Consider the following 27,834-nt stretch of genomic DNA (forward strand, 5'->3'; position numbering starts at 1 on the left):
AGGAATTGAGATTCTACCTTGGATTCCTGTTTGCTCATTTGGATTCTATTGCAATTTTGGCCCATGAATGAATTAAAAAGAGAAAATAGATCATCATAGCAGTTCCAGAAACAAAGACATTATTTTATATTAAGACATCAGTGAGTAACTACATCCACATTGTAGCCAGTCCTGACAATAATGTGAAAGCTGTAAATCAATTTCCTACTGAGGATAAATAAGGTCGTATGAAACTAAAAACTTTAAAGGACGTTAATGCACCACTCATCTCCATGGGTGAGTTGAAGATGGGGAGGCACAGAACTGGAAAACAAAATGTATGCATAAAATTTGTATTACATGTACAATTAGAATATTCAGTAGAGTAGAAAAGTACTATGTACGACAGGTGCAATAATCAAAAAGTCCAAAACAGCATTTAGAAATGAGGGTGAAAGGACAAAATAAATATTTATCCATTTATCAAGAGGAGAAAAGCAGCAAATAATTCAGATAATTCATGCAGACTTTAAAGTCATAGCATCAAAGGGCAAAATGTATGAAAAATGTATGGAGAGGATCAAAGGGCAAAGTAATTTAGTTTAATCCAACCACACATTAAAGAGACCAACGAAATTTATGGCTTTTTTTTTTTTACTTTGGTCGCAGGAAAGCCTTTTCTGTTTAATGTTCCATCTTCCATTGATTTCTCATGTTGTCTCAAATTACCAACGTGACGTCACCTATAACCACCATAGCCATCTTAACACATGACGTCATCTGCGAGCGCAGTGGCCCGAGTCAATCTTGCAGCCCGAGCAGATCTGGTACCGACACGGGGTGTTACGGACAGAATGGTAGGATTTTCAAATAGATTTTACATTTATTAAAAAAAAACATGAATCATAATGTTACATAATCGCGGACTAATAATGCACCGTGTGTGACGTGCATGAAAGGTTTTAAGAATAGTACTGCTGAACGGTAGAAGTCCTTTCGTATTGCTGTTGTAGTAAATCATATAAGCAGGTTTCATTATCTTTATTTTCACTGTTCCTTCGCAGTCTGAAGTCGAGGAAACTCTAAAGCGGATCGAATCGCATAAAGGTGTAATCGGAACACTTGTTGTCAATGCTGAAGGTGGGATCGCAACGTAAAAGTTCTCTATTTATTTATTTTGACTCCCTGGTTCTACACTCTTTAACTGGTTGATCCTTTCAGGTATTCCCATCAGGACCACGTTAGATAACTCTACAGCTGTTCAGTATGCGGGACTCCTGACCCAGCTCACGCAGAAGGCCCGGGGCACCATCAGGGACATTGACCCTCAGAATGACCTCACCTTCCTCCGTATCCGGTCCAAAAAACACGAGATATTGGTTGCTCCAGGTATCCTTGCATATTCATCAATTATCTGCACCTTAGAGCGGTTTAGTGGTACTGTCTTGACATCTGTACCTCTTGTTTTTTCCCTTCCAGAGAATGACTTTCTGCTGATAGTCATCCAGAACCCATGTGAATAGCTGATGGCACTAATGCCACAATCAGACACTGGTTTCCTTCATTCAGTCTGTTCCTCCACTACATGACCCCTGGCTACATTTTTATTTTGCAAACCATACACAGCTTGTTTTTCTATTCAGCACAGTATTTTATTTTTACCATTTGGGTGAAATAAAGCCATCATTGTACTCTACAAGGTTCTTTTTGCTCAATATACAGGGTTGATAAACTAGGAGAGTAATTAGTGTGATATTTAAACCCTTTTCTAATATGGATTAGATACATCTGTTCAAATTCAAGACATGTTTTGTAAATAGAGCATGTATGTAGATATTAACATGATTTACTTACCAAAGGGTTCATGTCACTTTTGATCATTTTGATTGAAGGTTTAGAGATATCTACTTTTGCACTGAGAATATGGCATTACAGTTTATAATACAGTGTTGATGGACCACCCGCCCTTTTATTTGGTTAGGAGAAAAAGAAAAGACAAACAAAAGACCTTTTTCAAATATTTTAATGTAAAATTTCCATTTGCATTTACAGCAGTATGCCTCAATAAATAATAGACAATTATACATCCCAAACAATACGTTACATGACGAGTGACTGAGACAAATATGCAGGATTTCACAGAACATCTGCTGAGGAGACTGGGCAGGAGTCACTGAAGGAATTTTGGGATGGACGGATGAAAACAAGTCGTCTTATCTGAAAAGCCTCTCATTATATCATTATTATTATAGCCGCTGAGGGACAGTGTCTTTCTGAGACAGTCCTTAAAGGAAAAGCTACTGGTTTTGATGCCATCCTGAAATAGCACTGATCAAACGAATACGTTTGAAGGTTTGGGTGATGATGATGATGATGATGATGAGTTAGCTTAACAAGGCTGATCTGAAATAAAACTCAAAGGGTTTCAAATGTTTTCAGCCTCTGTGATTTGTCATATTTTATACTCATGCAGAACGATTAGGATGCAGATTCTCTGGTGAGCCATCTTAAAAAGACGCTTCTGACGCTGACATGTCTCAATGCGTCCCAGTCAGCCCCCCGCCCTCAACCCCCACAACAACATTTGTCACCACGTTTTAAACACAACTGCCCCGACAGCGTCTAGTCCCAAACCTTTTCAGTCTGACCAGCAGTGATCCCCAATGCAGCCGCGGCTTCCCGCAAGAATAAGACATATAAAATTCACCTGCTGTGAACGACTTCACCGATGCAAAACGTATAAACTTCTTTAAACTGTGATAGGCTTTTGAATGATTATAGATAATGTACTTGACAACTGCAGAAGCTTCACCTGCGCACGGACCGGTCCGGCTGCGACGCTCAGCGGACATTATACCCACAGAGGAATCTTAAGTGGTTCCTCCATTTCATTTTCAAGTGCATCCGATCAAGTTTTAAGGCCTGAGGTGTGCTTTGAGTTCCCATCTCTGATAAACAGGGAGCGGAATCCCTACTAAGCTTTAAACCTTGTTTCATTATCGTCTAGAGAGGCTACGGCTTTGTGTAAAATCTTCCATCTCTTTAGCCTGGACCCACATCGTTTGTGCAAAAACTGGCGGGCTAAACGGCGGCGAGCCCCAGGAGCCGTCTCCGGTAGCAGTGGGATTTAGACGCCGTTTTAAGAGATGCTCCGTCAAGTTTCACCACTGAATCTGGAACCAGTGAGAAAAACTGACAGGTGACAAGACATGACCGCCTCCCTCAAGTGCTTTCCGTTCAGAGGGGCGTCTGGCTTTGCTGCTACGGAGTCCACCTCGCGGGGTCACCTCAGCGTGTGCCCGTTGAGTTGCCCCCTGCCCCAGTGAATGTTGGGTAATGTCAAACACCTCCTGAAGTGCTCCAGCTGGGCCTGCAGTCTCTCCCGCTCCTCTTTCACCTTCTGCCTGTGACTCACCAGCTCCTGAGACATCAGACAGCAGAAATAATCAGACTTTTCTGCCTTACTGAACGCGTTTTAGTACAAAAATCTGTGATCTTGCTTACCCCCATAGTGACGGAGAGCTGCTCTGCAGTTCTGGTCAGATTATAATTCTGTGCTTCAAGTCTTTTGCACTGATTGTGAAGAACCTGCCTCTCTATACTCCATTCTGTGCACAAAATGCAGCAAACAAACCAAATGACCACATTAATTCATGATTAGCATCTTTATCACGATCTTACATGCTAAAATTAAAATTTGACTCACCGTCAGCATATTTCTGATAGGCCTCAAAAATAGCTTCAATACCCTGCCACTTCCTCGGTGCTTCTTCCATCTCCTCCTCTTCCTCATCCTCATCCCCCTCACAAGACAGTTCCTCATCCTCCTCCGATGTGTTTTCCTGTGATCTCGAAGTGTCCATTCTGGCCACTGGGACATTGAGGTGGTTTCCGTTCACGTGTGCTTGTTGTTTGGGGGTTGAATTCTTCAGCTGAGAGACGCTGTGAGACCCCGAGGGTTCGGCCTTTATTTCAGCCTCGGTGTTGCAGTTTGGAACTCCTACAGAAAGAGATTGAGAGAAAAAGCTAACGTTAGCCTTTGCAGCCATTTTTAAAAAGGTGTTGATGCACAGTTTCACCACAGGGTGGCAGAAGGTGGCATTTTTAAATGGTGGCGGGTGAGTGGCTGACCTTTGTTTTGAAGCATGTGTGTGGACTGCAGCACCGCCTGGTGGAAGTGCTGAACAAAGGCCTCTGATGTGAACCTCTCGGAAGGTCGGTTCCGTCCGTTCTGCAGAGACTCCTTCTTTGGAGGAGCGATGGCGTTGTGGAGGCCCTGGGGCTTCTTGTGTGGCTCTGGGAATTCTGACTTCTCCCGATGAACTAAGGGTGGAGGGATGTGTGCTGGATGTCGGGGGTCAGCAGAAGACTTAAAGGCTTCATTCAGCAGGAGATGCTTTGGCTTGTGCAGATAGGGAGGTGAGGGGCTCGGGGAGTCGGGGTACAGATGCCCGTTTGATTGACTCAGCAGAGAGAGCGAAGAAGAAGAGTCACCTAATAACAAAATTAGAGCTTCTTAAGAATTGAAGAGTTATGTGCTTGTGTTTGTTTGTGTGCATTTGACTGTTTGTCTCACCAGTGGAAGGAGGAGGGGGGCTGCTACCTGGTGGTAAAGGATTATATCTGAGTGAATCTAAGGTCACGGTCTTCCTCTGAATGGCTCTCAGCAAGTCTTCTGTCCTCTCCTTGTCTAAATTAGCGAGATATAATCTGTCATTCTCCTTAAATATTAAAGCATTTCAAATGAGGTCTAAAGTAAATAAGTTCAAATGAAGTTCAGGTGTTTGCAGTGAACCAGTACCTCTCCTCTGTAGTGGGCTGACATGGGACAGGTCGAACATAAGGAGGAAGTCCTTTTTCTCCTCCATATCAGGTGTGCTGTTCATCTGCTCGGCAGTGTACGGGGTGGTCAGGGGAGCTGGAGCTGAGGGAGGCGAGGGGGTTTTTCTCTTGCAGAGTGCAGGCGGTGGAGAGAGGCTGCACTCCCTCATCAGTCTTCTTCTCTTCCTTCTCTTCTGTGCTAGGAGGTCATCGCGGTGGGCCAGTGTGGTGAGACCACACACACGCAGAAAATCCATTTTCTTTGAAAAGAGAAAGATTTGAGCGTGTGAATATCATAATTTGACATCTTTATACTTGTATCTAGCCGCCATAATAACACTGATGAATTATGGGTACAGCTTTTAGCCAGCAAGGACTGACATTTCAACACTTTTTGATGACTTACCCCCACATAATTTTGCTTGTTTTGGACATTCTGTTTCCGATCATTACTTTTAATCGCACACACACAAGTCCTGTGTAGTGCACATATGTAACAATTGCTTAGTCTGGACATTTTTATAAGCCAACAGTTTTGTAATTTATAATATTAATTAGAAATGCTGGAGAGGTCAACTGAATTAGTGTTAAAAAGGATAATTACTAACCAATGCTGCTCTTACACCAGGAGTACTAGAGCAGTGGCATGAATAATGTGGTAAATAATAAAGTGAAAGCGTCAAGGGTCTGTTCCAGTACCTCAGACGATGTGTCCAGTTTGAGTGGGGGCTGTTCCATTACTCTTCCCAAATGGGCCTTCACCTCCTCTTCATCGCTTTCATCATATGACTCATCCAGGTCATAATAATAACCTAATGAGTTGAGCACAGAGGGAAAAACAACATTTTTAATTTACAGTTTTAATGTCAAGGGCAATAATTCAGTCCAGTAAGGCCGCTTCTCTTTCATAGATCGAGGCTCACCTTCCTCTCTAGCCTCCTTCCTCTTCTTCTCCTCCAGGTCCAATTTGCTGAGCAGCCGCCGCTGTTGCTGCAGGACCTCGTCATAAACCAGCATGCTGGTGGGTGTCTGCTGCTGATGTTCCCTCAGCACTGATGGAGACACTGCCTGGCACTTCCCTCTGTTGTCAGCCGGCATACATGATCTCTGGTGGAGGTTGTTGATGTGATGATGCTGATAGAGGTTCTGAATTGCCCTGTCCTGCTCGGTCTTGTTCCAGGAACCTGGGTCTTGTCCCCTGAGCGAGGTGTACCGCTCTGGCCCTTCTGCCCTCCTCCTTCCCACATCTTCTATCTTTTCCCCCCAAATGAGGTTGGGCCTGTCAGCTCTGGTCAGTCCTGGGGGTGGCCGACTGGGAGGCGTGGGAGTGTTGGGCTTCCTGCGAGAGTCTGTGGGCGTGTCGACAAGGGACGCAGGGTTCCACAGTGTGGTCGGGGGAGCGGAGAGATGATGGGAAGCTTTAGGGGAGATGAGGGGAGGTGGCGCACCAAGGCTGGGAGGAAGGTCTTTGCTGGCTAGATGCTGATGGACCGAATTCATTCTGTGTAGGGAAACAAAAAGAAAAGTGAATGCAGATCTTACGTCGCCCTCTGCTGGCCATTTACGTGGACCTGCGCATGTCCACCCAAGTTAATGTATCTGCCATCTTTACCTGTGGCTGTCTCTCTTCAGCTCCCCTACTTTCCCAGGTGACCTGAGGCCCAGCTCCAATGGCCCCTCTCTCTCCTGTCCTTGCCCTCGTTGCCACATCAACCACGATGACTCACCGGTCCTCTGACTCACGGCGGCAGATGCCACGGTGCCGTGAATCCCGCCAGGGGCAACGAGATGATGCTTCCCTGGGTGAGAAGGCACCAAGCTGGGCACTGGCTGAGGGATGGTGCCTCTGGTTGAGGTGAGGCCAGGTTGCAGGGACAGAGCTTTGGGTGCTGGGAAACCTGGATGGTCAGAGTCTTTGATTTTATCTGGAAGGAAAGAGTTTGGAAATGAATCTCAGGGCAGAACATGCTCAGTTATAAATGATCTTTTTTCCCAATATTAGTTAGCAATTTAGGTGATTGATCATGTTTCATCATAATCTTTTTTTTACTAACAGTAAAAGTGTACAGTTGGACTGAAAATCACAATTCATCACTGGATATTCCCTCGCAATCAGTGTTTTTGCCCTGAAGAGATTCTGATATGTATCAAAGATAAATTAAGCACAATGTGATATGCTACTCTGAAAATATGCTCTAAACCTTGGAATCTTACTCTCAAGATGAGTAACAGTTGGAGAAACAGGAAGTTGAGACCAGTTAATTCGTTCTGTATGAACAGTGCAAATTTGTCCAGCTACAAAAAAGCCACTCAATCAACAAAGAATGCTGTGACTGAGTCATCCTTTATACTGATTCACATAAAAAAAACTTTATTATTTTATACTATCGTTGCTCCCCACTGAGTCAGGGTTGTAACACACAGGATGCCTTGACACACAGTGTGAGTGTTTTCCTGTGTGTTGAGGTACCGAGTCTGTTCGGGGTCAACCTCTCCCCTGGCCTGGTCCTGTCCTCTGGTGTTGCCCTCCGAGCCTGCAACTCAGCCAGGTAGTAGCTCTCCGCCACTCTGACCATCTGCTGCTGTCTCTCTCTCTGCTTCTCCTTCTGTCTGTCCAGCTCTCTTCCCCTTTCTTCCTCCCGCTCTCTTCCCAGCCCGGCTTCGCGCCCCCTCTCTTTCTCTCTTTCGCGCTCTTGCTGCCTCTCTCGCTGGCGGAGATCATTCTCCATCTGCAGCCTGTGGGAGAGGATGACAAGTATGCACACACACAACACACAGACACACAGGGGGAGAAGGTGAGAGATGCAACACCCAACATGAGGCAGATATTAACCACACACTGGTGAACCTCGCACAAACATTTCTGCCACCCACATACATATGCACACACACTCTTCACTTACCACAAGGAAAATAATCCATACACAGCATGACTGAGCAAGAGCAGATGAACACTTAATTGGTATCCACAGGAAAAGGACACACACACTTACACACACGCGCGCGCACACACACAGAACATATTCACCAAGAATCAATGCCACACAAACAAACCTACAGAATTTACAGTCGCCATGACAGAGGCAGCCAATAAATACCATCTATTACAAACACAAACATGTTCCCCCGCGCATAATGCTACAGACAAACAATGAGGAGACCGGGAGAGGAGCTCAAAGTAGTAAAGGGGGAAAAAAGGAGAGGAAAAAAGGAGGAAAAGATTTCTGTGTGTGCGATGAGAGAATAGGCAGCACCGTAGGGTGTGTGCTAAAAATATCACACGCTCAGCAACCTGTGAGCACCCTGCAGAGAGAGATTACGCAGCCCTGCAGACAGGAAAGAAAAGAAGAGGTAGAAAAGAAAAGTAAGAAAAAGAAATTAGTTACCTCTCTGCCAGTACTGTGTGGTTCAGTTCTGGGGGGTAGCGTCCTCCGGGCAGGTGCATGTGGAGGGCAGACGGGTGAAGAGGGAAAGCGCCCCCTCCAGGCACAGAGTAAAACTGCGACCGTAGTGCTGAAAGGCAGAGGGACTCCTCCATCCTGTGAAAGAGGAATAAAAACATGAGTTTGTCCTCACCAGTGGGGCGTTTATGACTGTCCATGTCGCCCCATTTAAATTCACACTGCACTTGCTCCTAAAACATCTGGGAGTGATGAGATAAGACATTGCTACCTTGGCAAAGACAGTGGGTGGTGCAGGTAGGCCGGGTGAAAGTAAGCAGCAGTGGCGGCGGCATGGGCAGCAGCAGCAGCTGCAGCAGCGGGGTCGAGACTCAGGGGTACAGAGGATAGCCGGAGATCATCTGACGTGGCAAAGGGCCGAAGCGCTCTCAGGTACTCCTCTGGGTGCATCTGTCCAGACAAACTGCACAGCACACGTCCAGAGGGTGAGTAAAAAACATGCTTGTGATCTGTATGGAAAGTATGAAAACACACTTTCTGCCTGTATTTCATGCTTACCTAAGGCTTTGTATTCTGGGGTCCTGCATGACTGAGCTATGAGTGAGTCCAAAGGGGTAAGGCAGGGGGTGGGTTGGTGGGGGAGGTGGAGTCCTCTTATCCTTTTGTGGCTGGGTGTTCTCAGAGCCTCCCCTCTCTCTATTGAGTCCTTGAATGCTGGGCTCTACCTGACAGGGGGAAAGACAGAGGTTACTGTGCATATCCTGGAGTTCCGAGTGGGTGCTAGGCTAAAATGGAGCAGACAAGAAGCTAAGAAAGGCTAAGTGGCAGTGCGGAAGCCCCCCACCGCTGCGCCCGGAAGCTCAGCAGAGTGGAAAATTGGGTCTGATATGTCATAGCAGGTTAGGATCAAAGCGGAGAGGTGACGGTAATATCTGGCCAACTGATCCCTCACCGCTCAGTTTTTCTTGCTCCGACAAAGGTTCCACCTATCTATATCCCTAGAATGGCCTGGATGCAATTTTACATCGTTACGCCATTTAATATCTCTCTCCCTTCAGACCCGCAAGTGGTTCGGGTTTTGTTCCACTCAGAACTCCTGAAGTACCAAGAACTGCGTGTATCAGTCACAGTATGAAGCACGGGTGAAATATCTGGATCCTGAGTTCCTGAAAAAGTCACTTGACTTCAGGTAGCCTCGGACACCCTGAAATGTGGTGCAACAACCGACCATCCAACGAGACAACAAGCAACAGGGAGACAGAGTATTGCTGCAAAAAAAGCACAACGAGCAGAGCTATGTAGCCTGCTGTTATTTAAAAAGAGGCTGCCAGGAAATCACCGTCAGCAGTGCAGTAAGACCTCGGTTTCGCTGTGATGTGTCAAATGTTGCTGGAGCAACAGAAAACAGCAGGCGGACCACAGCGAAACCGCAACCAAATGAGCTCACCTAACACCACCCGATCTGCAACCTTAGTTTCATACAACACTTGACTCGCAGTGAAATATCCCTGCTTTAAATATGTTTGAATATTTTGAAATCAATCGCCCATGGAAAGCAGATTCAAACCAGGGACCAAGCCTCCCACTCTCTATCCCTGGACCGGATGGGGGTCTGCACAAGCAGCGTCACCTCCTATGACCTCTGACCCCCCTGATAGCCGATGTGCTTCCCAGACAGGGCCATAAAGAAAAAACACGGCACTCTGCGTGTATTTTGCCTAAACTGTCCTGTCTTTCAGTCCTAGACAGGCTGCACTGAGGAAGGACAAACACTGTGTGCATACGCAAAGCTTCTGAGGCCTCTCCACGTCACTCTCCTGCTCAGTCTCTCCCTCCCCTTATTTTTTAGCACTCTATTCTTTATTTTCTTGTCCCCCTCCTTGCTTCTTTTTCTCTGAATAACTGAATGGGAGCCCCGGGCAGGCAGAGCCACAGAGTGGTCTTTGTGAAGGGGGAGAAAGGCAGCTCTGATCCAGGGGGAAGTGGCTAGTGCAGGGGCTAACCCCGGCATTGTGTGAGGGGCCTGTTTCCTCACTCCACCTTTAAATTCGTTCACACATCAGCACGGAAGCGCGTCCACCCATAGGCACAGGAGCCTCTTCACATCCTAAGGCCTTTTTTTGTGGTGAAGGGTCAAGTACAGACGCACAAACACACATACACACTCTGCAGGAAGCAGAGCACAATGGATGCCACTCTCTGCAGCCTCCAGGGTTGTTGTTTTTTTAATAAATCTTTCACGTGTTGCTGCAAACGACACAAACCAATCATCCAGAAAAGACAGTGCCAGTAGAGATTTGGGCAGAGAGAAACGGATGGGCGACTTTTGACAGTCTAATATGGTGTTCCACCGCATATTATGTAAACCTTATATCACATTGTGTGTATTTAAATCAATTACTTTCTTTACTTTACAATTACTTTAATCTTTACAGAAAATTTTCTGTAACAGAATACCCATCCAAATATATAGTTCTTTTAGATTGTGATCACTGGAGGGTAAAATTGGCACTGAAATCAAAATTTGATTTACTGCAGCCCAGGAGTGATGTTGACAAGTATAATAAAGTATTTCTTTAAAAGATGGAGTAGCTGGAAGGATGAGCAGAGAAAGAGGAGCATCTGTTGGGAAAACAGAGAGAGAAAAAACAAAACCAAAAAGAAGCAAAAAAGAAAAAACCTAGCAGACGTGTCTAACCTGTCGTCCGTCGGCCCTCCACAGGCCGTTGCTGGTCTTGGTCGGGGCGATGGTGACCACAGGGGGGGTGCTGGGCAGGCTGTGACCCCTCGTCTGGCCCAGGAGGGGCCCTAATGAGCTCCTTTTCGGTGTAGTGATGGGCGAGCTGTGAGCGGTGGCCGGGGAGGAGACAGGAGACGACTCACGGCTGGTGGCGGAACCTGAGGTGGATGGTGAGCGGGGGGAGGGTAGTGTCAGTGGGAGACGATGGAATAAATCGCAGTTAAGAGACAGCTCATTAGATTAGAAAAGATTTCAGGATCAAATGCACCCCCCACCCCCTCCCCATCCCCCAACATTATACAGATGGTACATGGAAAAGATAAAAACCCACATTCCTCTCAGCGTGCAGGTCTGTGAGGAGGTAAACAGTGATTCAATCATGCTGATGAAAAGCTTTCTAACAGGAAGTGACAGAAATAAAGGAAAGTGTATTAAAAGGTATACAAGGAAGAAGAGCTGTGGAAAAAGAGCAAAGTGTGTCAGACACTGAAGAAAATAAACAGCAAGAGAAGAAACGAAAGGAGGAAGCAGGTACACAACTGAGCGATGTTAAATGTTCAAAAAATGTGTGTGTCTTTTGTGTCTATCATTTACTCTGACTTTACTCTCACAGAACACCAGCTAACCAGTCGCTACACACAGAAACACAAACACACCCAGAACGTCTAAAAAGGGGAGAAATAATGACATGACAAAGATGTGGGAACAAATGAGTTCATCTAAAGCTAGAGGTAGCGGAGGAGAGTGTGGTTAGAGAAGGAGAGGGGAGAGGAGAGAGAGATGGTTATAATTGACTCTAATTAGATTCTCATTACTTTGAGATGAATGGAAACGGACGAAGGAAGAACCAAAGAGGGAGAGGTCACAATGGGTCAGCACTTATTCAACACCTTCATTAGGACACCAATGAGCTGAGAGCGCACAGAGACACAGAGAGACAGAGACACAGAGACACAGAGGGACAGAGAGACCGGAGCTTGTCAACACATCCCACAAGGTGACCGTGTAACTTTGGTCTGTGAAAAAACACTTCCTGGTTTGTGGTGTTCTCATAGCAGGTGGAGTTTAGCAGAGTGGAAACTGAACTGGTACAGATGGGCAGAGGAGGATTATGGTGCAGCTTTGACTGGGGAACCTCCAGACAGGTTCCTCAGTCCTGTTAACACCGTCCATCTCTGACTACCTCTCAGTGGAGCACCTTGAGCAACCCCCCCCTCCCCATCTAAATCTACAAAATGAGGCAAATGTATGCTTCGAACCGGTCATCAAAATGAGCACAATGATGGAAAGTCTCAGGGCTGAAACTGAGGAACCATAGAAACTGAGGAACCATAGAAAGAAACAGAAATGATCACACCTGGTGACCTCTGTGACAAGTGTGCTCTATCATCCTCAGGAAGGAGATGTTCTGCCCTTACAATTAAAGGAGCAATGTTCCCTTTATGGCAGCATATGACCTTCCCAACATCAATTCAGCCTCACACCCACCCATCATTCCCAGTACTCTGCTTCTCAACCCATTCACTTTCATTCATCCTCCCGTTTTGTCTTGGATCTTATGCAAATGCAATTAAAACTGTTGTTACTGTGTCAAATGGTATACATCCAAGTTTGAGTATTAAAGGAACAGGTCACTGTCTTATAGAAAAAAAACAACCTTTTGGCATGTGTTTGAGGTCATTGATCTGGAGTTTGGTAAAGTTCTGGCTCAAGCCGAGGAGAAATGGCTGCTCACCTCTGGGATCCTCTGCCTGTTTGGCCAGTTGACGTAGAGCAGCAGCGAATCCGGAGTTTGCAGATTGGGCAACAGCGTTCCCATTGGTTAGTGGGCTGAGGGGACTGACGGTGGCGGTGTTGCGGGTTGCCGTGGAGATCATTCCTAAAGATGGTGATTTGGTGGACTCATGGTTCATACCTGGGGAGGAAAGATGGTAAAGATGCATGAGGCGCGTTGATTACATGTCTAAAGACAACAAAACCTCATGTCACCAGAGACTCGTTACGCTAGCGCTTAAAGCAAAAGTGTGTGCGCACACGCGTGTGTGCGTCTCCTTTTTGTGTCTGGATATCATATTAAGCCCATACGTGAGGGTCAACTCCACTAGTCACAGTAAAGGGAGTGGAGCTGTGTCAAACAGAGCGCTGACCCTAATAGCAAATCACACACATGAGCGCACACATGTCCATTTCCTCAAGGGAGCCAGTCAACACATCTTAAGATGTTGGGGGTGTTTACACACACGTTATTAAGTCCCACTGTTCTAAGTCCCACACACATACGCACACACAAATAAACAATCTAAGCTACCTACCTGACATACATTCAGACCTAATGTGGTTGATTAACCTTTGTCTCCCCCCCTTCTACCCTCATACTGACCCATTAATGTTAATTACAGCTGGAATTAGCCAGCAGCCCCCTGCCCTCTACAGCAGTGACCTCATTACCACCACAACACACACATCTTTCCAACACACACACACATGTGCCACAGAGAAAGCAAACACATTAAACACTCTGGTTAAACCTCTGCGAAGAAGATTGTGTTAACCACACAGATGATCCCGAGATGAGAATGAGAGAATCATAAAATCCCGATGAAGGGGGGGGGGGACTGGCTGAGCAAGACGTAACCTGACAGAAACGAAGACCCAGCCTCAACACGAAGATAAAAAATAGTTACTCTGTGAAACAGTGTAACCTGTCTGAGCTGCACATCGCTAAGTTTCACACGTGCACTTTGAAAATGTCCCTGCAAAAAGCAACTTTTAAAAGCAGTTTCAGCTTCTTTGATCCGGCATGTTGATGAAACTCCCCCTTACACGCACGGATAACCTGCCAACCTCCAGCTACTGACTGTGAATGCCACGTCTAATGTGGGAAATGTTTAACATGCACGCAGCTTTGGAAGTGGCTGAGAGGGCAAACGAGATCCAGGTTCACAAAGCAAAATTTGTGGATTTCCTCTTTTGTATTTACAGAACTTTTTTTGGAACACTCAGATACATTTATGCTAATGAAGCTAATTGAAACCAAAAGAGAGGGTTAAGAAAGGAAGCTGAGCTCCTGACAAGCTGTGTGTGTGTGTGTGTGTGTGGGGGGGGGGGGGGGTGTATGTGTGTGAGTCTCTGCTGAGTCTAGCAGTGAGGGGGGGGGGGTGATAAGACAGCCTCTATCGAATCTTCCTCGACCTCCCTCCGCTGTGCTCTCTCTTTCCTTCCTCTCGTTTATCTCAGCACGCTGGAGCATATTTAACAAAAGCCTACACACATAATCTCTCCTCTGTTTCTCGCTTTCTTTCTTCCGGCGTCCTACAATCTCTTCTGACGGGCTGCTTCCTCTGATATTTCTCTGTGTCATTCACAAATGCACAGCCTACGAACATATGCTGAGAATTTAAACATGCAAACACTCACCCTCCTGCTCACTGCTCTCCTGCTCGCTCTTTCTGCCCCTCTCAGGACTCTCTCTCTCTCTCCCTCTCAGCCTTGCAGCTGCTACATGGTCACGTGACCTCCTTTCTCTCCACTCCCCCTCCTCCTCTTCCCTCCCTTCTCCATCTATCGCCCTCACTCCTTCCTGCCTCTTCCTCCTCCTCTTTTCACTGACATCCTCTTTATCTTTACATTTCTCCCTCTTTAGCTGTCCTCTCTCTCTCCCTCCCTCTTTCTCTCTCTCAAACTGTCTTCGCTGTCCTGTTTTCGCTCTTCATTTCTCATCTCTGCTCCTTTTGGCTCGTACTCTGAGGAGGTTGGAAGGTGGCGGCGGTGGAGGAGGGGGGCTCACAGAAGAAGGGGTTATAGTGATAACTCTGTGTGTGTGTGTGTGTGTGTGTGTGTGTGTGTGTGTGTGTAAACCCTCCATCCATCATTCTGTCGCTGAGCTCTGTCTGCTTTGGGGACAGGACTTTGGGGGAGGGCAGGTCTTTGAAAATGATCTTTCACCCTTCACCCCTGACCTCCTTCTGCCCTGAACAGCAGGAGGTCTAAAGGAAAAAGAAATATCCAGCGACCCTCATATTGCATCCTAAATTCACCTGGAGATGAGCTACAGTTTCATAAAGAAGGCCTCAAAAGATGTCAGACATAAAACCAACATGAGAGTTGGGGCAGATTTAATTAGATTAGCTCAGGTGGGAAAAAGCTGCCTATGTGGAAAATGTGGGTAATGGATGAAGAAGCACAGAGTTCAGGCAACATTAAGGTTTTGTGGGCAGCTGGTCAAAGGTGAATGAACCCTAAAGACGCTTGGGCGCCTCTTCGCCAGCCGCAACAGCGACACCTGGTGGCACGGGTAGACGGATGCACATAATCCAGCACAACATTTGTAAAGGTTAAAAATTATGGTAATGTTGCTACGAAAACGATTGCACTATTTATCTGACAACAAACGCATAATTTAAGCTTGTTGTATGCAAATGTTCATAAAAATGTGGTGTAATGTATAAACACAAATGCTGCTTCAAATTTATATTTACATCACAACTAACAAGAATTAGTCTAAAAAAATGTAAAGTTGTGCATAAAATAAAGGCCAAATTGCATTTATACACTCATAAACGCGTAATAAATATGATTGTGACATTAGCGATGCACATGGCTTGTGCACGTGTGCACATTTGTGGGTGTTGGGATGGGTCATTAAGGAAAAAGAGGTTATATCCTCATATTTGCTAATGCATGTGTTCTGTCTTCTTGTGTAAACTGCAGCCTAAATGCAAATGCTAAATTGATTATCATCCCTTTTCAGATACCAATAAAGATGGACATGCCCCCTAAAAATAACATAATTGAATTTCAAGATAATATTATACAGGCTCCAGTAATTTATCCAACAACAGCCACTGCTGCTGGTCTAATAGCTGGCAGACTATCAAATTCCTCTGAAGAGCATATGTGAACGCACAAGCGGAAAGAAAGAAGGAGAGGGCGGAGGGAAGTAGCCAAATGTTTTACAGCCTCTTAAACTTGTCTGTAATAGCAGTCAGAGTGGCGTCAACGCAGCAGTCTCCAGGGTTACTCCAGGGGCTGCTAAATGGCTTTACTAGCTCCAGTCACTCCGCAGCTCACACAGAAACACTTAACACTTCCTTAAAATCTATAAACAACACACACACTCTCACACAGCAGCCTCTCACACACCCAAATACGCATGCCCGTCCAATAAGATGACATAAGACAGAGTAATGACATCAGTGGAAGCCATATGTGAGGCATGCAAAGGCAGGCACAGACACATTCAGCTGACTCAGCCTGAAAAAAGTGTGCATGCGACCCCCAGAGACCACACAGCCGAAGCACATTTATGGTTCAGAGATAAACAAAGCAGACAACCCCACATACCCTAACAAGCAGCACCTTTGGCAAATAAAACCAAGAGAGCGAGACTGCGTTTACACTGCCAACCTACTGGTGCTGTTAGCAAACCGTCTATAAATTTCAACCGATACACTCCAAAAGCTCTTCTTCCCTTCCCTTTTCTCATCTCTTCCCTTGAAAATGGCCCTCCGGGCTGCAGAGCACTTCCCTCTCCCGCTGACCACCGTCTGCATTTCTCTAATCAGTCTATTGTGACTGTAAAGATGTAAGAAACACAAAAATTGTAGCCAGTTCCAGCTGCTACACTTGCATGTTTCGTGACCTCCTCATTGCCTCCGTGCAGCTTTTCTCCTTCCACCTAACCCCACAGCCCCTCATAGAACCTGCAGCTGGGTCCCCCCAACCCCTTCCCCGTGGCATCGATCTCCTCTGCTGCCTGTGGCTCAATGTCACCATCTACCGCACATACACACACAGATACAGAGATGATGCAAAAAGATTGCACAATCTGAGGCAAGCCAGTCTAACTCTGTTAGGTGAGCCAGTCTAACGCAGTGCGTGTGTGTGTGCGTGCATGTGTTTAGCTGGCCATGTTCGCCTGGTGTTGATATAATGGTAGACATCAACCATCTGAGCAAACATAGAGGTACGAGAGGGTGGGGTGTGTGTGTATGACACAGACAAGGTGCAGAGCAGCAGATGTACACATCTGCAGGTGGTGTTCCATACATGTGAAGCGAGTAAATAAACAAAGTAGTGCATGTGAAGTTATTCTCTGCTATATTATGTATTTTAAATATAAATGAATCCTTTCATATAACTTAATCCCTGCAAGGATTGAACCTATCAGCGATATGGATACGTCATATGTGGGTCAGTTGCTGTCACGGAAGGAAAAGGATAACCATCAGCTGAGACTAAAGAAGCATCCAGGATGTTAACGATCAACTGAAAATCCCCCGTTTCAAGTTTGTAATAAGGCTGCTAAGTCAGGTGTCAACACAGACCTGCTCCACACACAACAAGCAAATTTGCTGCTGAGGGGAAAGAAAAACTTCCCAGAGGAAATGAAAGGAGCATGTTTAATGGTAGAACAAGAGGACCTTTAACCCCAAAAACACTGTGGCTGCTTCAACAGGATGATCAGGGTGACCTCTGTCGCACATCGGACCTGCTCACAGAAACAGCTTTAATAGAACAGTGTGGTTTCTATCAAATGGACTTGATGCATATTAAAATGGTTTAGACTTGTGTTGTAAGTATGAAAGGGAAAGGGAGGTTATAAGAGCACAATCAGGCAATACACAAAAAATACCAACACAAACCCGACGGTGTCATTTTCCTAAACTCTTCTGGCTCCAAGGTCAGCCTTAATGTATAGGCTTACAGTAGCTCCATCTTGTCCATATGAGAAGGAGGTAATTAAAGTGATTGGAGGTTTATTCAGTAACCCCTGCTGAGCAGCTGCTGCACGGCAGGTCACGGGCAGCACATGGCGTGTGTGTGCATGTGTGTGTGTGCGTGCGTTAAAGTCCACCTGCGGGCTGTATACACACACAAAAGCAGCGTGATCCGCTTGGCTGCTGCTAACGCGCCCGGCGGCATCTATCGGCGCCGAACAATACGGTCCTGTTAAAGGTCCCGGATTAAAGAGCGGCTGCTCTGACTCTGGTGGGCGCAGCCTTGATAAACCATTCTAAGGTGACACGACGCGTGTTTTTATGTCTGCCTTCCTGTCCGTTAAGTTTGCCGAGCAAATAGTTGCCGTGTTTAATCAGCGACAAGTCCGACGGGAACGATAACGTAAGAGGAACCACAGACTACTTCACGAGCGTCGCCCTCTGCTGCTGCGTCAAGGAGCACGCGGAGCAGGCCAAACCGGAAGTGACGCCTAACAAAATTAAAAGCACGCGGTGCTGTTTCTGTATGTACCTCGCGTGGCGGCGTTTTATTTTGAAAAACAGCCCGGAAGCGTTTTTGCTGTTGTCATCACGGAGTCAATCCAGTTAAACCAGTTTGTCTGATTTTACATTTATGCTTGATTCAATCACACGCAGCAAACTTTTCACTGACTCCCGAGTTTACTTGAGTCTTAAAATAGCCTCAAAGAAAGAACAAGACTTTCCGCCCTAGTATTAAAGTACGAGGAAGACAACGATGTGCCGAACGCACCCTGACATACTTGCAACTGCGGAGATAAACAGCCGCACAGAGATTGGTTAAAAAAAAACAAAAAAACTCCGCGGTTCACCGAATTACTAACAAAAATGTAAGAGTTGAATTCAGCTTGACAACCAGCAGATACGATGGCGCATCTTCTGCTGCAACATTGTGCTGAGACAGGAGAAAACAGGCAACTCACCGCCTCACCAAAGACACGAGAAGTCCTTTCTGTGCATCCCCCAGTGTGAACCGCAGCCGCCGTGTGTGATTCGGTTATCTAGTAATCTCACAGATATCAGCATAACACTCACCGATGTGAGGACAAGAAGGACAACACCGCAGTTGTCTAGAGAGAGAGAGAGAGAGAGAGAGAGAGAGAGAGAGAGAGAGAGAGAGAGAGAGGCGGGGTATGGAGGTGGGAGGGGGAGGAGGGTGAACACCTGCTCCACTGATGCTCCCTCGAGGGATGGAGAGATGGAGAGAAAGAGATGTGACCCCAGACTGCTGATAGGCTATCTCCCAGCCTGGACATGTTTACTGTCCACAGGAGACAATCAGATCTGCCCCAGTCAGCTCCTCCTGCTGCTCTGCTGCACACAGCGGAGGCTGCACACACATTCGGTCATTACGGTTGCTTAACGCCGTAAAGGTTTGTTTAAGTCACAGAGACGTGCTCCTTTTGAGTTCCGTTCTCATCTCCACTAACTTCTTAGAAAACGGTCTGTTTCTTTGCCATTTCCTGCCTTAATATCTCAGTCTGCTGCAGCTGAAGACTGAGATTCCTCATCTGTCGATGGTCAAAAATCACCTAATGCAAATGTGAAAACCAACATCTGCCATCTTCTATGCTGATCAAACTAAAAATAGACATGCGAGGGAAATTTGTTCTGCGGTGGTGGAGGTCTGAGACGGGCCCAGATGCTCTGCTGAGGGCTGCAGCAGAGAAGCTGGACCACAGAAGACCCGTAGCAGAGGCACGTTTGGGTGGAGTGTTTCCTGCTGAGGCTGTGAAGTCCAAGATGCTTGCATTGTCTCTGGATGAGGACTGCCTATAGTCTCATTTAAAATGGCTCAAACTGTATTGTAACTGCTTCAGGTCGACTGGATTGTCTTTCTTCTTGTAAATTGAATGACTGTTTTTATTGTTAGTTACTCAAAAGAACAGTAGTAAGCATCATGCTCAGTAACAAAATACTCTCAACCTCTCTTAAATGAATTCTTCCTGATATTTGATGTGATTAATGCCATAAAACATCAACTTTTGTCATCATCTGATACACTGCTGAGCTCCCTGTGCTGCCTGCTTCATTTAGTCTAATATTTCAACATGTCCCCTGGGTCTCCCTGTGTCTTTCTTGATCTTTCATCTCCTCCATCCCTCTCTCCCCGTCTCCCAAGCAGCTGCTCCACTTTGCAGCTATTTAACAGCTGTTTTGCATCGATTTGCGCTTCCGAGTGCAGATTTCTACCTTGTACAACCTCCTCCTCCTCTTGCTTTCACTTTCCTCCCTCCTTTCTTCCTCTTTTTTTACTGGTGTCAGACACACAGCCGCTCCAAACAGCTTTGACGTTTCCCTCAATGAATATACTGCATCCTCTCTCTGACATCCACTGGTGAAAGGCGCAAACACACACAAGCGCACATAAATGAAAGCTGGCATGCATATGAAGGTGGACCACCCCCACCCCCACATCTTTAAAAACAAAAACAAACAAGTGCTGCAAGAAACATAAAAAAACTTCTATAATCCCCAAATCCCTCTCTTTTGTCCTCAAACCTACATAGGAGAAGATGAGAAACATCCTCCCTCTCTCTCTCGCGGTCTCACTCTGTGTGTGTGTGTGTGTGTGTGTGTGTGTGTGTGTGTGTGTGTGTGTGTGTGTGTGTGTGTGTGTGTGTGTGTGTGTGCAGAGACAAGTGTAGTCTGACATGATTTATGGTTTGGCTGTGCACTGTAGGCAGACATTCTCAGTTTTCTCTGAGGTGGGCGTCTCACTTCCATCCTTTGCGACTATACACATTGCTTAGCATGTGTGTGTGTGTGTCTGTGTGTGTGCATCCATCTGCATGCGCCTGTTTGTGTGTTATAAAAATAATAAGCTGTGAAATGTGCATACAGGCCTCTGTGCGTGCACCACTGCAGGTGCAGGGAGCAGAAGATAAACCTGACTGAACATCTGCTGCTCTGTGTGTTTCTGTCTGTGCACAACGTGGGGGTCAGAGCTCACGGCTGCGTGTGTTCTCCAGGTGGGTTAGACCTGGTTGTGGACTGTATGATCCACCATTAGGCAGCGTATAAAAGAGGCCAAGCGCAGAGGCCATTATGAACTCTGGTAGTAATAGCTCCAGGAATCTTATTGCCTCTGGAGACCTGGTCATTAGCCTATTCCTCTCTCATAAAGCCCTCTATTCATCAAACACACAAGCATGCGCACATTTATATGCAGACCTGGCTACACACACACACACACACAAACAAACACACACACACACACACACACACACACACAGATTGTCTCCATCTCCTCCTTTTCTTGTTCTGTCTATTCACCTCTGCTGAAGAAGAGTGTGCTTTGAGTATAATCCACCAAGATGTCTTTTAAAACAGATGCACTCACACACTCGTGAATACACACACACACACATGCTCATTTATGAAAGCAGTCGGGCATAATATCAGCCATGAACTCAAAGAGATGATTATTTAAATGTATTCCTCTTTTCCCCATCCAGTAAAAGCGAGATGCTGTGGACAGATCCGAGAGTACAAACAGAAGCGATGTCACATAAACTAGCGCCGTGGGTCTGGACAAGTGCTAACGAAGAACCACCACCCCCCCGCCCCACAACTTCCTGAGAAACGACACACAAGAACACAAAAACTAGTCCAATTTGGTGCCAGTTTGGACAGATAGACAAACTGCACAGGCAACAAACAGGTTAGTGCGCTTCAGGCACAAACACAACCACAAACAGGAGACGGGAGTATCTGTCACAGTGACGTGAGCACGTGCACGTAGAACATTTAAAGAACACTGTGTTCCAGCATACACAAATGTATTCTAAAGGGGAGATATACCTGGGGACAGAGAGAATAGCAATGACAATGCTACAGTCATTCACTCCATCCTTAGGCACTCATACACACACACACACACACGCACGCACGCACACGCACGCACGCACGCGCGCACGCACACACACAGAGTGGTGATAAGCACTAATCCTGTTTATTACCTTCCTCCCTCTATATTCTCTCTCTCTCTCTGTGCCTTCCCCTCATCCTCCAAGATTGTTACAGCAGCGATACACACACACACACACACACACACACACACACACTCGCACACATTTTGTGCACACATGCTTTCACATTGTCAGTTTTCCTCTGTGATGGTTGCTGGCCTGGGGCTGAGTCGAGGAAACAGGGAGGGAAGTGTTGTCGTGTGCTGCTCTTTTCCAGCACGGGCACCGTTCACGTCCTGCAGAGAGAATTACCGTCCCTTTGTCTGTGTGAAGGGGCTGCTGCCTTTACCATCTGTGCAGGGGATACAGTGGCAGTCGTACGTGCATGTGTGCGTGTGCGTGTGTGTGTGTGTTTGCGTGTGCCGCTGGGCTTTTTTTTAATTGAAGTTAGATCTGTTTACAGGAACATTAAGACTCTCGAGATGAAAGTCAACACTGTAAATGGGGGGAAAAAAAGGGTCTCAAATTCAATCACGCAGACTTCCTTTAGTTGTTATTAATTATTATCGGGAGCCTCTACAGGCTCAGATCCAGTGTGATGTTGCTCATTTTCTCATCTATTGTCATTTCTTGTATTTCTCCTTCATCCCTGCACTGGCAAGATTAATCCTAAGCAAGATCTCAACAAGATTTAAATCTGAGTTAAGGCCACTTTGTTGAGTGACAGGCTGCAAAATAAAGTGATCATCCTCTGGGTTGATAAGGGACAAGAGGACACAGAGACATCACATATCAGCATATAGCAAGTTTGGCTGGAGATTGATTAAGATGAACTCCAAATATGATGAAAATCCATCCTTTTTTTACTCTTTCTCCTGCTGAGGTCAGCATTTCCATCCCTTCTAAATGTCCTCAGCAGCTCTCTTTCTCTCTCTATATATCTCTGTCTTGATGGGTGGCAGAGAGTAGCAGCTTGCTGCGTTCAGGCCAATTATTTACATAATTATGATCTCCCACTTAACCACATGATCCTTTACCTGGGTGTGGGCAATTAAAACTGGCATCATTATGCAGATTATGCAAATAGACTCGGAGGCAGAACAAGGTGAGGAGAGATCACACATGAGCCTACGTAAACCCTGTAACCATCTGGGTTTGTGTGCTGTTGTTGTGCATGGCAAAGGCTTCATGTTTGCCAGCTCCTGCATTTGCTAATTGATGATTTTTGTATTTGGTAATTAGTTGGGTTCATTTTTATTTTCTGTAAACGCATGTAATTATTTATTTTACCTATAAACCCAGAATAAACCTGGCTGAACCAGACTAAACTGTCACTTCCTCAAGCTGACACACATTGAGCAGAGGTAAATCTTTCTGAGACAAGATTAAGGTGAGCGTTTCTTTCCAACAACATGAACTCATCTACAGGAAACACAATGCACCAACACATAGAGCGTGTGTGTGTGTGTGTGTGTGTGTGTGTGTCCCTCCCTGTCAAAAATATTAATGGCAGAAAAAAAATCGCTGCTGTATTTTCATTTAGCTAATCCTCCCACCATCTGCTCCTTATCATGCAATATGCTGCATATTACATTTACTGTGCATATAGACCCGTGTGTTTAGTTGCATGCTTGTGTCCAATGATATGTGTGTGTGTGTGTGTGTGTGTATGTGTGTGTGTGTGTGTGTGTGTGTGTGTGTGTGTGTGTGTGTGTGTGTGTGTCTGCGTTATCTCCCCAGGTCAAAATATGCTGGCATTTATCCCATATCTCCTCCAGTTCAATGTGTGTGCTTGAAGTCTTTTGTTAATTAGCAGCTCCTCATTGAGGTCATCGCTTCAACCAACTACATTGCCTTTCTTATCAGCACAGGTGTTTACCTTCTGGAATTCTCTGGGGAATTAAAAAAATTGTTTTGCATTTTTTTTCTTCTTTCATTGGCAGAAGTAAATCACCCAGTTCACATCATGAACGCGTGAATGTGTGAAAGTCTGGATCTTTTATCTCCACTGTGTAATCAAGCTGTTGTCATGGAGTTTTATTCATCTCATTAATAACAGCACCCTTGAGGTGCAGCATCATGACCCTGCACACGCTGGTGAGCACAAACACGCACACAAATGCACACACACACACACATGCACACACACACACACACACACACACACACACACACACACGCACGCACACGCACAAGTGGGTCTGACAGCTGCTTTATTCAAGCCAACACCCATCTCAGCCTCCTGCAGAAATACACAAAGGCCCCAAATACATAAACACAAATATGGCCACACGTGTATGCACATGTGTATGCCAGCATGCTTCCTCACTCATTTAAAACATAATATACATACAGTACACGTGCACACACGCACATACATTTGTACACAACACTGCTCATCCCAGTTAAAATACAGACACAAAAGTAAAGACCAAATCTATACAAACTCTGGTATTTTGAGCCAGAAGAAAGGCAAAAAAGGGAAAATAAAACAAAGCAACTGAGAGAATAACAAAATTAAAAGAAAAGAGTCACACTGAGGGATGCAGAGTCACCACTTACTCATTAGTGGCTCCCAAGTTTAGTCTGCAAGTAGCACAAAATGAGACTTTATGTGTTCATTTAAAATAAATAATTCATCTGTTATCCTGAAGCCCTCTAATTCCCTGTGAATGTCTTCCTGGATGTGATGCCTCATGATCCACACAAGCACCGGGGGGGCTCTGACTGTGTTTACTCCTGCATGTGGGACTGCATTCATCTGACATCTGCCATAAATCACACCACGGTGTCCTTGTAGCTCTAACACATATCATGGAAATCGATGCAGAGGTCAAGCAAAACGCGGCTACCCAACCCCCTCCCAAAAAAATACCGCAAGAGGCAATAAATACGGCTGGGTAATACACACGTCAACGACACGGCTCCTTCACCCCATCAACTCTCTTAGGATAACTCGTGTGCGCTCGCTCACGGGAGCAGATGCACAAATGTCACACAAGGCCCGTCCAGACATTTGAGCGCGGGTTGACCTGCTGACATCGTGAGAACTGGATGAATTATCTCTGTCGGTCCCCAGAGGACAGTATGTAAGGATAATGTAGCTGTATTTAGACTTCCCTTCTCGCAGGATTCCAAACAAACAGAGCCTATTGTGCTTGTACTGTAAATGCAGCATGTTGCCACGTATTCCCTGGTGCATTTAGTGACACATCAATGCTTAAGTTCTGCAAATACACTCTGAAAAAGTCCAAAATCAACACTGCCAAGGATGAACGTGTTCAGAAGATATCTTTGTGTATCACAAATGAGGTAATAAGGGATTCAAGAAAGAAACTAACACTGTTGGCTTTTGCCTTTTTGTGGGATTTGTTTGACCCATCACCAATATGATAGAAATTGCTAAACTCCCCAGCAGCACTGATGCACCCACTCCAGGGAATACACTCGGGGGTTTAAAAGATGTAAAAGGCATTTGAGGGACAATGCACTAATAAGACAGTGAGGGAAGACATTAAACTGTGGAAAAGCATGTGGCATGTATTACTGGGAGGGTTGCAGAATGCCACTTTCCTTTGCCCATGAGACTGTGTTAAGGTCACAGTTGGCTCCTGGTTACAATGTGTTAATGTTGCATGGGGATGAACACAAACACACACCTCACACACGTCTCTTTGTTTTGTTTTTTTTGAGATTTTTAATAAAAAAAGTGTCATTAACCTGATTTTTTTTTTGTCGTTTCTAATTTTCATTCCTGTCTGTCTCATCTTTCCCTGCCCAGATCCTTTTACCTTGACTAATCAGACACACACACACACACACACACACACACACACACACACACACACACACACACACACACACACACACACATTCAGCCTTTACCCCTCACCCTCTACATTGTCAAATGATCATTGAGGAGTGAGAGTGTGGCTGACACTGTCTCCACAGCAACGGCTGTTACGACCAGGAGGGGAGTTGAAGAGTGGGGGGTGTGGGGGACCTGGAGGTTGGGGGTGGGGGGTGTGTGTGGGGGGAGGTTGTGGGGGGGGGGTTGCATCTTTCAGTTTGTGAATGATGAGAACACATATACTAAGAGACAAAAACAAACACAACAGAAATATTCTCTCTCACACACACACACACACACGTGCAGACTGGTGTTTTGCTATAACAAACACAGTCCAGTTCTTACACTTTAATGCAGGCACACACACACAGCCACACACACACAAACGATAATAAGTGACGCCTATTAAACAGGAAAAAAGGATAAAAGCAAGAGTGTAGGGAAGGGAGGAGAAAGGGAAGGAGGAGGAGGGGAGGACGGGGGGGGGGGGGGGGGGGGGGTTGTTGCTTCCTGGAGAGATGTTCTTCTTTATTTCTTGTAAATGTGTGCAGGCACAGCTAGAAAACACACAGACACACGCACGCCACACACACAATTGAACACAAAGACAAGCACCATATAATCACTTTGATTCAATCATTTATGAAAGCAGATGTATAATTCAAAAACCAGCATGAAAGATTCACAAGGCAAAGAACATTGTTTAATCTGCCCTCCACCCTCTAATTCCCCCACCATCCCCTCCCTCCCAGCCTCTCTCTGCATCTCTCTGTCACCCCCCCCCCCCACCTCCATCTTTTACCACAGCAGGTTTTTTAATCATTGACCACAGTCTGGCCCAGACAACTGAAAGGTCAAAGATCAGGGTTAGGTGTCAGGGGGCAGACTTGGAAAAGATCCACCTTCACGGAGGGCCAGCTCAAGCCTCTAAGACAATTTTAAAGCATATTTCTCTCCTTTTTAACATCATCCTCTTTTTTGTGCGCCCTCTTCTTACACCTCTCTCCCTCCTTTCTCCTTCTCACTCTCCCCTCTGTCCCCTCTCTTTAGTGTCATCTTGCCACGGGGCATGTTAAGTACCTTTCTCAGGTAACTTCACACAGATCTCCCGCTGACCCTGACACATCCCACCGTTGCCTGCCACCGGCACGCTGAATGATTCACCATTGACGACTCATTATTTCTTTGATCCATAACTGTTATTAATAAATTTTCACCCCAGAAGGGCTGAGGCGGTCAAGAAAGGAGAAAGGATTAAAAGAAATAATTAATTGCAATTGATAAGAATGGCTAAGGCACTGTAATTAATTAATCCATCATCAGAATCATTAATACATAATAACTTTGTAAATGATAATAAAAGCAACGGGTCTATCAACAATCACATACTGTTTTGCAATGCAATGTTATGTTGCCTGTATTTGTACTAAGCAAATGGAGGAAATGTTCTGGTTAGCATGAATGTAATGACAGTATTTCTCTCAGGGTTTCAGTTTTCCTCATTACATCACGGCCACTCTGAAGCTTCTGCTTGGTGTGACATCATGCGAGTCATTAATTGTGACCAAAATGGACTAATGGATGAAATAAAGCTGCCGCGCAACCAGTTTGCTGCAGGTTTTTGCCATGAGTGGCAGATGCAAAATGAAATACTGAATAAATGAGCTTACCTGGCAGGTAGAACTGTGGGCTTTTTAGTCCAAACATGGTCGAGGTCGCTCCTCTACTGACTTCTGAAGCAAGAAACTGGCATTTACAGGAGGCGGGAAGGAGGGGGAGGTGGGGTTACCAGGCTGTGGTAGGGTAGTTTAGGCAGCTTGTAGGTGTAAGTCATCAGACAACTCCCTCCTTAGGCGCCCCTCTGTTTCCCTCTCTCTATCTCTCTTTCTTTCCAGGCCCTGTGGGTGAGGAGGGAGAACAGGAGAGGTCGGCTCCTCCCCTCCTCTTCACCTTCTCGACTAACGGAGGTGGCTCGGCGGGCAAAAGTGGCAGGAAGAGAGTGAATAAAAACTGCTCCACGAGTTGAGGATGGATGACGGGAGACCGCCTGCGAAGGAGAGCGTCAGGAAGGATAGGTGAAGGGAGTCATTAGAGAGGAAGAGAGAGGGGAGTCTCCTGCCTGTTTGCTCTCCGTTCTCGTCCCGTCCGCTATGTAATCCCCTTTTTTGTCATTCCTTGAGCTCGTTGGCTGGATCCATTTTCTCTTCCTCTGTTCTGTTTACCGTCTCTCTTCTTGTTTTATCCTTCCTCCTTTGCCTCAGTCCCACTACTGACTGCTCAGTTCAGTGAGCACAGAGGAGGAGGAGGAGAGAAAAGGGAGGGAGGAAGAAAGAGGGGAGGAGAATCATAAGACAGATGAGTGAGGGAGATACAA

The 27,834-nt window shown here is 45.9% G+C and overlaps 2 protein-coding genes across 5 annotated transcripts; one reads left to right on the top strand and one right to left on the bottom strand.

Annotated features, from left to right (window-relative positions):
* Positions 1-621: 621 nt before the first annotated feature.
* Positions 622-1,778, top strand: LOC101070590 (dynein light chain roadblock-type 2). Its single transcript, XM_003967090.3, has 4 exons — positions 622-836; positions 1,044-1,119; positions 1,201-1,368; positions 1,459-1,778. Exons 1-4 carry the CDS (start codon positions 750-752, stop codon positions 1,500-1,502), a joined length of 375 nt encoding a protein of 124 aa, XP_003967139.2. The 5' UTR covers positions 622-749; the 3' UTR covers positions 1,503-1,778.
* Positions 1,779-1,986: 208 nt separating this feature from the next.
* On the bottom strand, positions 1,987-27,738 carry LOC101078835 (genetic suppressor element 1-like). 4 transcript variants are annotated; one of them, XM_029841926.1, is made up of 16 exons: positions 27,131-27,738; positions 12,677-12,856; positions 10,900-11,099; positions 8,760-8,926; positions 8,473-8,664; positions 8,187-8,339; positions 7,271-7,536; positions 6,413-6,725; positions 5,724-6,301; positions 5,500-5,612; positions 4,781-5,060; positions 4,556-4,669; positions 4,111-4,473; positions 3,686-3,979; positions 3,484-3,587; positions 1,987-3,400 (listed from the first exon to the last, which is right to left on the bottom strand). In XM_029841926.1, exons 1-16 carry the CDS (start codon positions 27,165-27,167, stop codon positions 3,263-3,265), a joined length of 3,492 nt encoding a protein of 1,163 aa, XP_029697786.1. In that variant the 5' UTR covers positions 27,168-27,738; the 3' UTR covers positions 1,987-3,262. The 4 variants fall into 4 exon arrangements, with proteins under 4 accessions (XP_029697786.1, XP_003967175.2, XP_011605215.2 ...); XM_003967126.3 differs by lacking the exon at positions 27,131-27,738 and adding an exon at positions 18,623-18,770; XM_011606913.2 differs by lacking the exon at positions 27,131-27,738 and adding an exon at positions 18,631-18,754.
* Between the last annotated feature and the right edge of the window lie 96 nt (positions 27,739-27,834).

The sequence above is a fragment of the Takifugu rubripes genome, chromosome 9, assembly GCF_901000725.2.
Source record: "Takifugu rubripes chromosome 9, fTakRub1.2, whole genome shotgun sequence".
NCBI classification, from domain to species: Eukaryota; Metazoa; Chordata; class Actinopteri; order Tetraodontiformes; family Tetraodontidae; genus Takifugu; species Takifugu rubripes.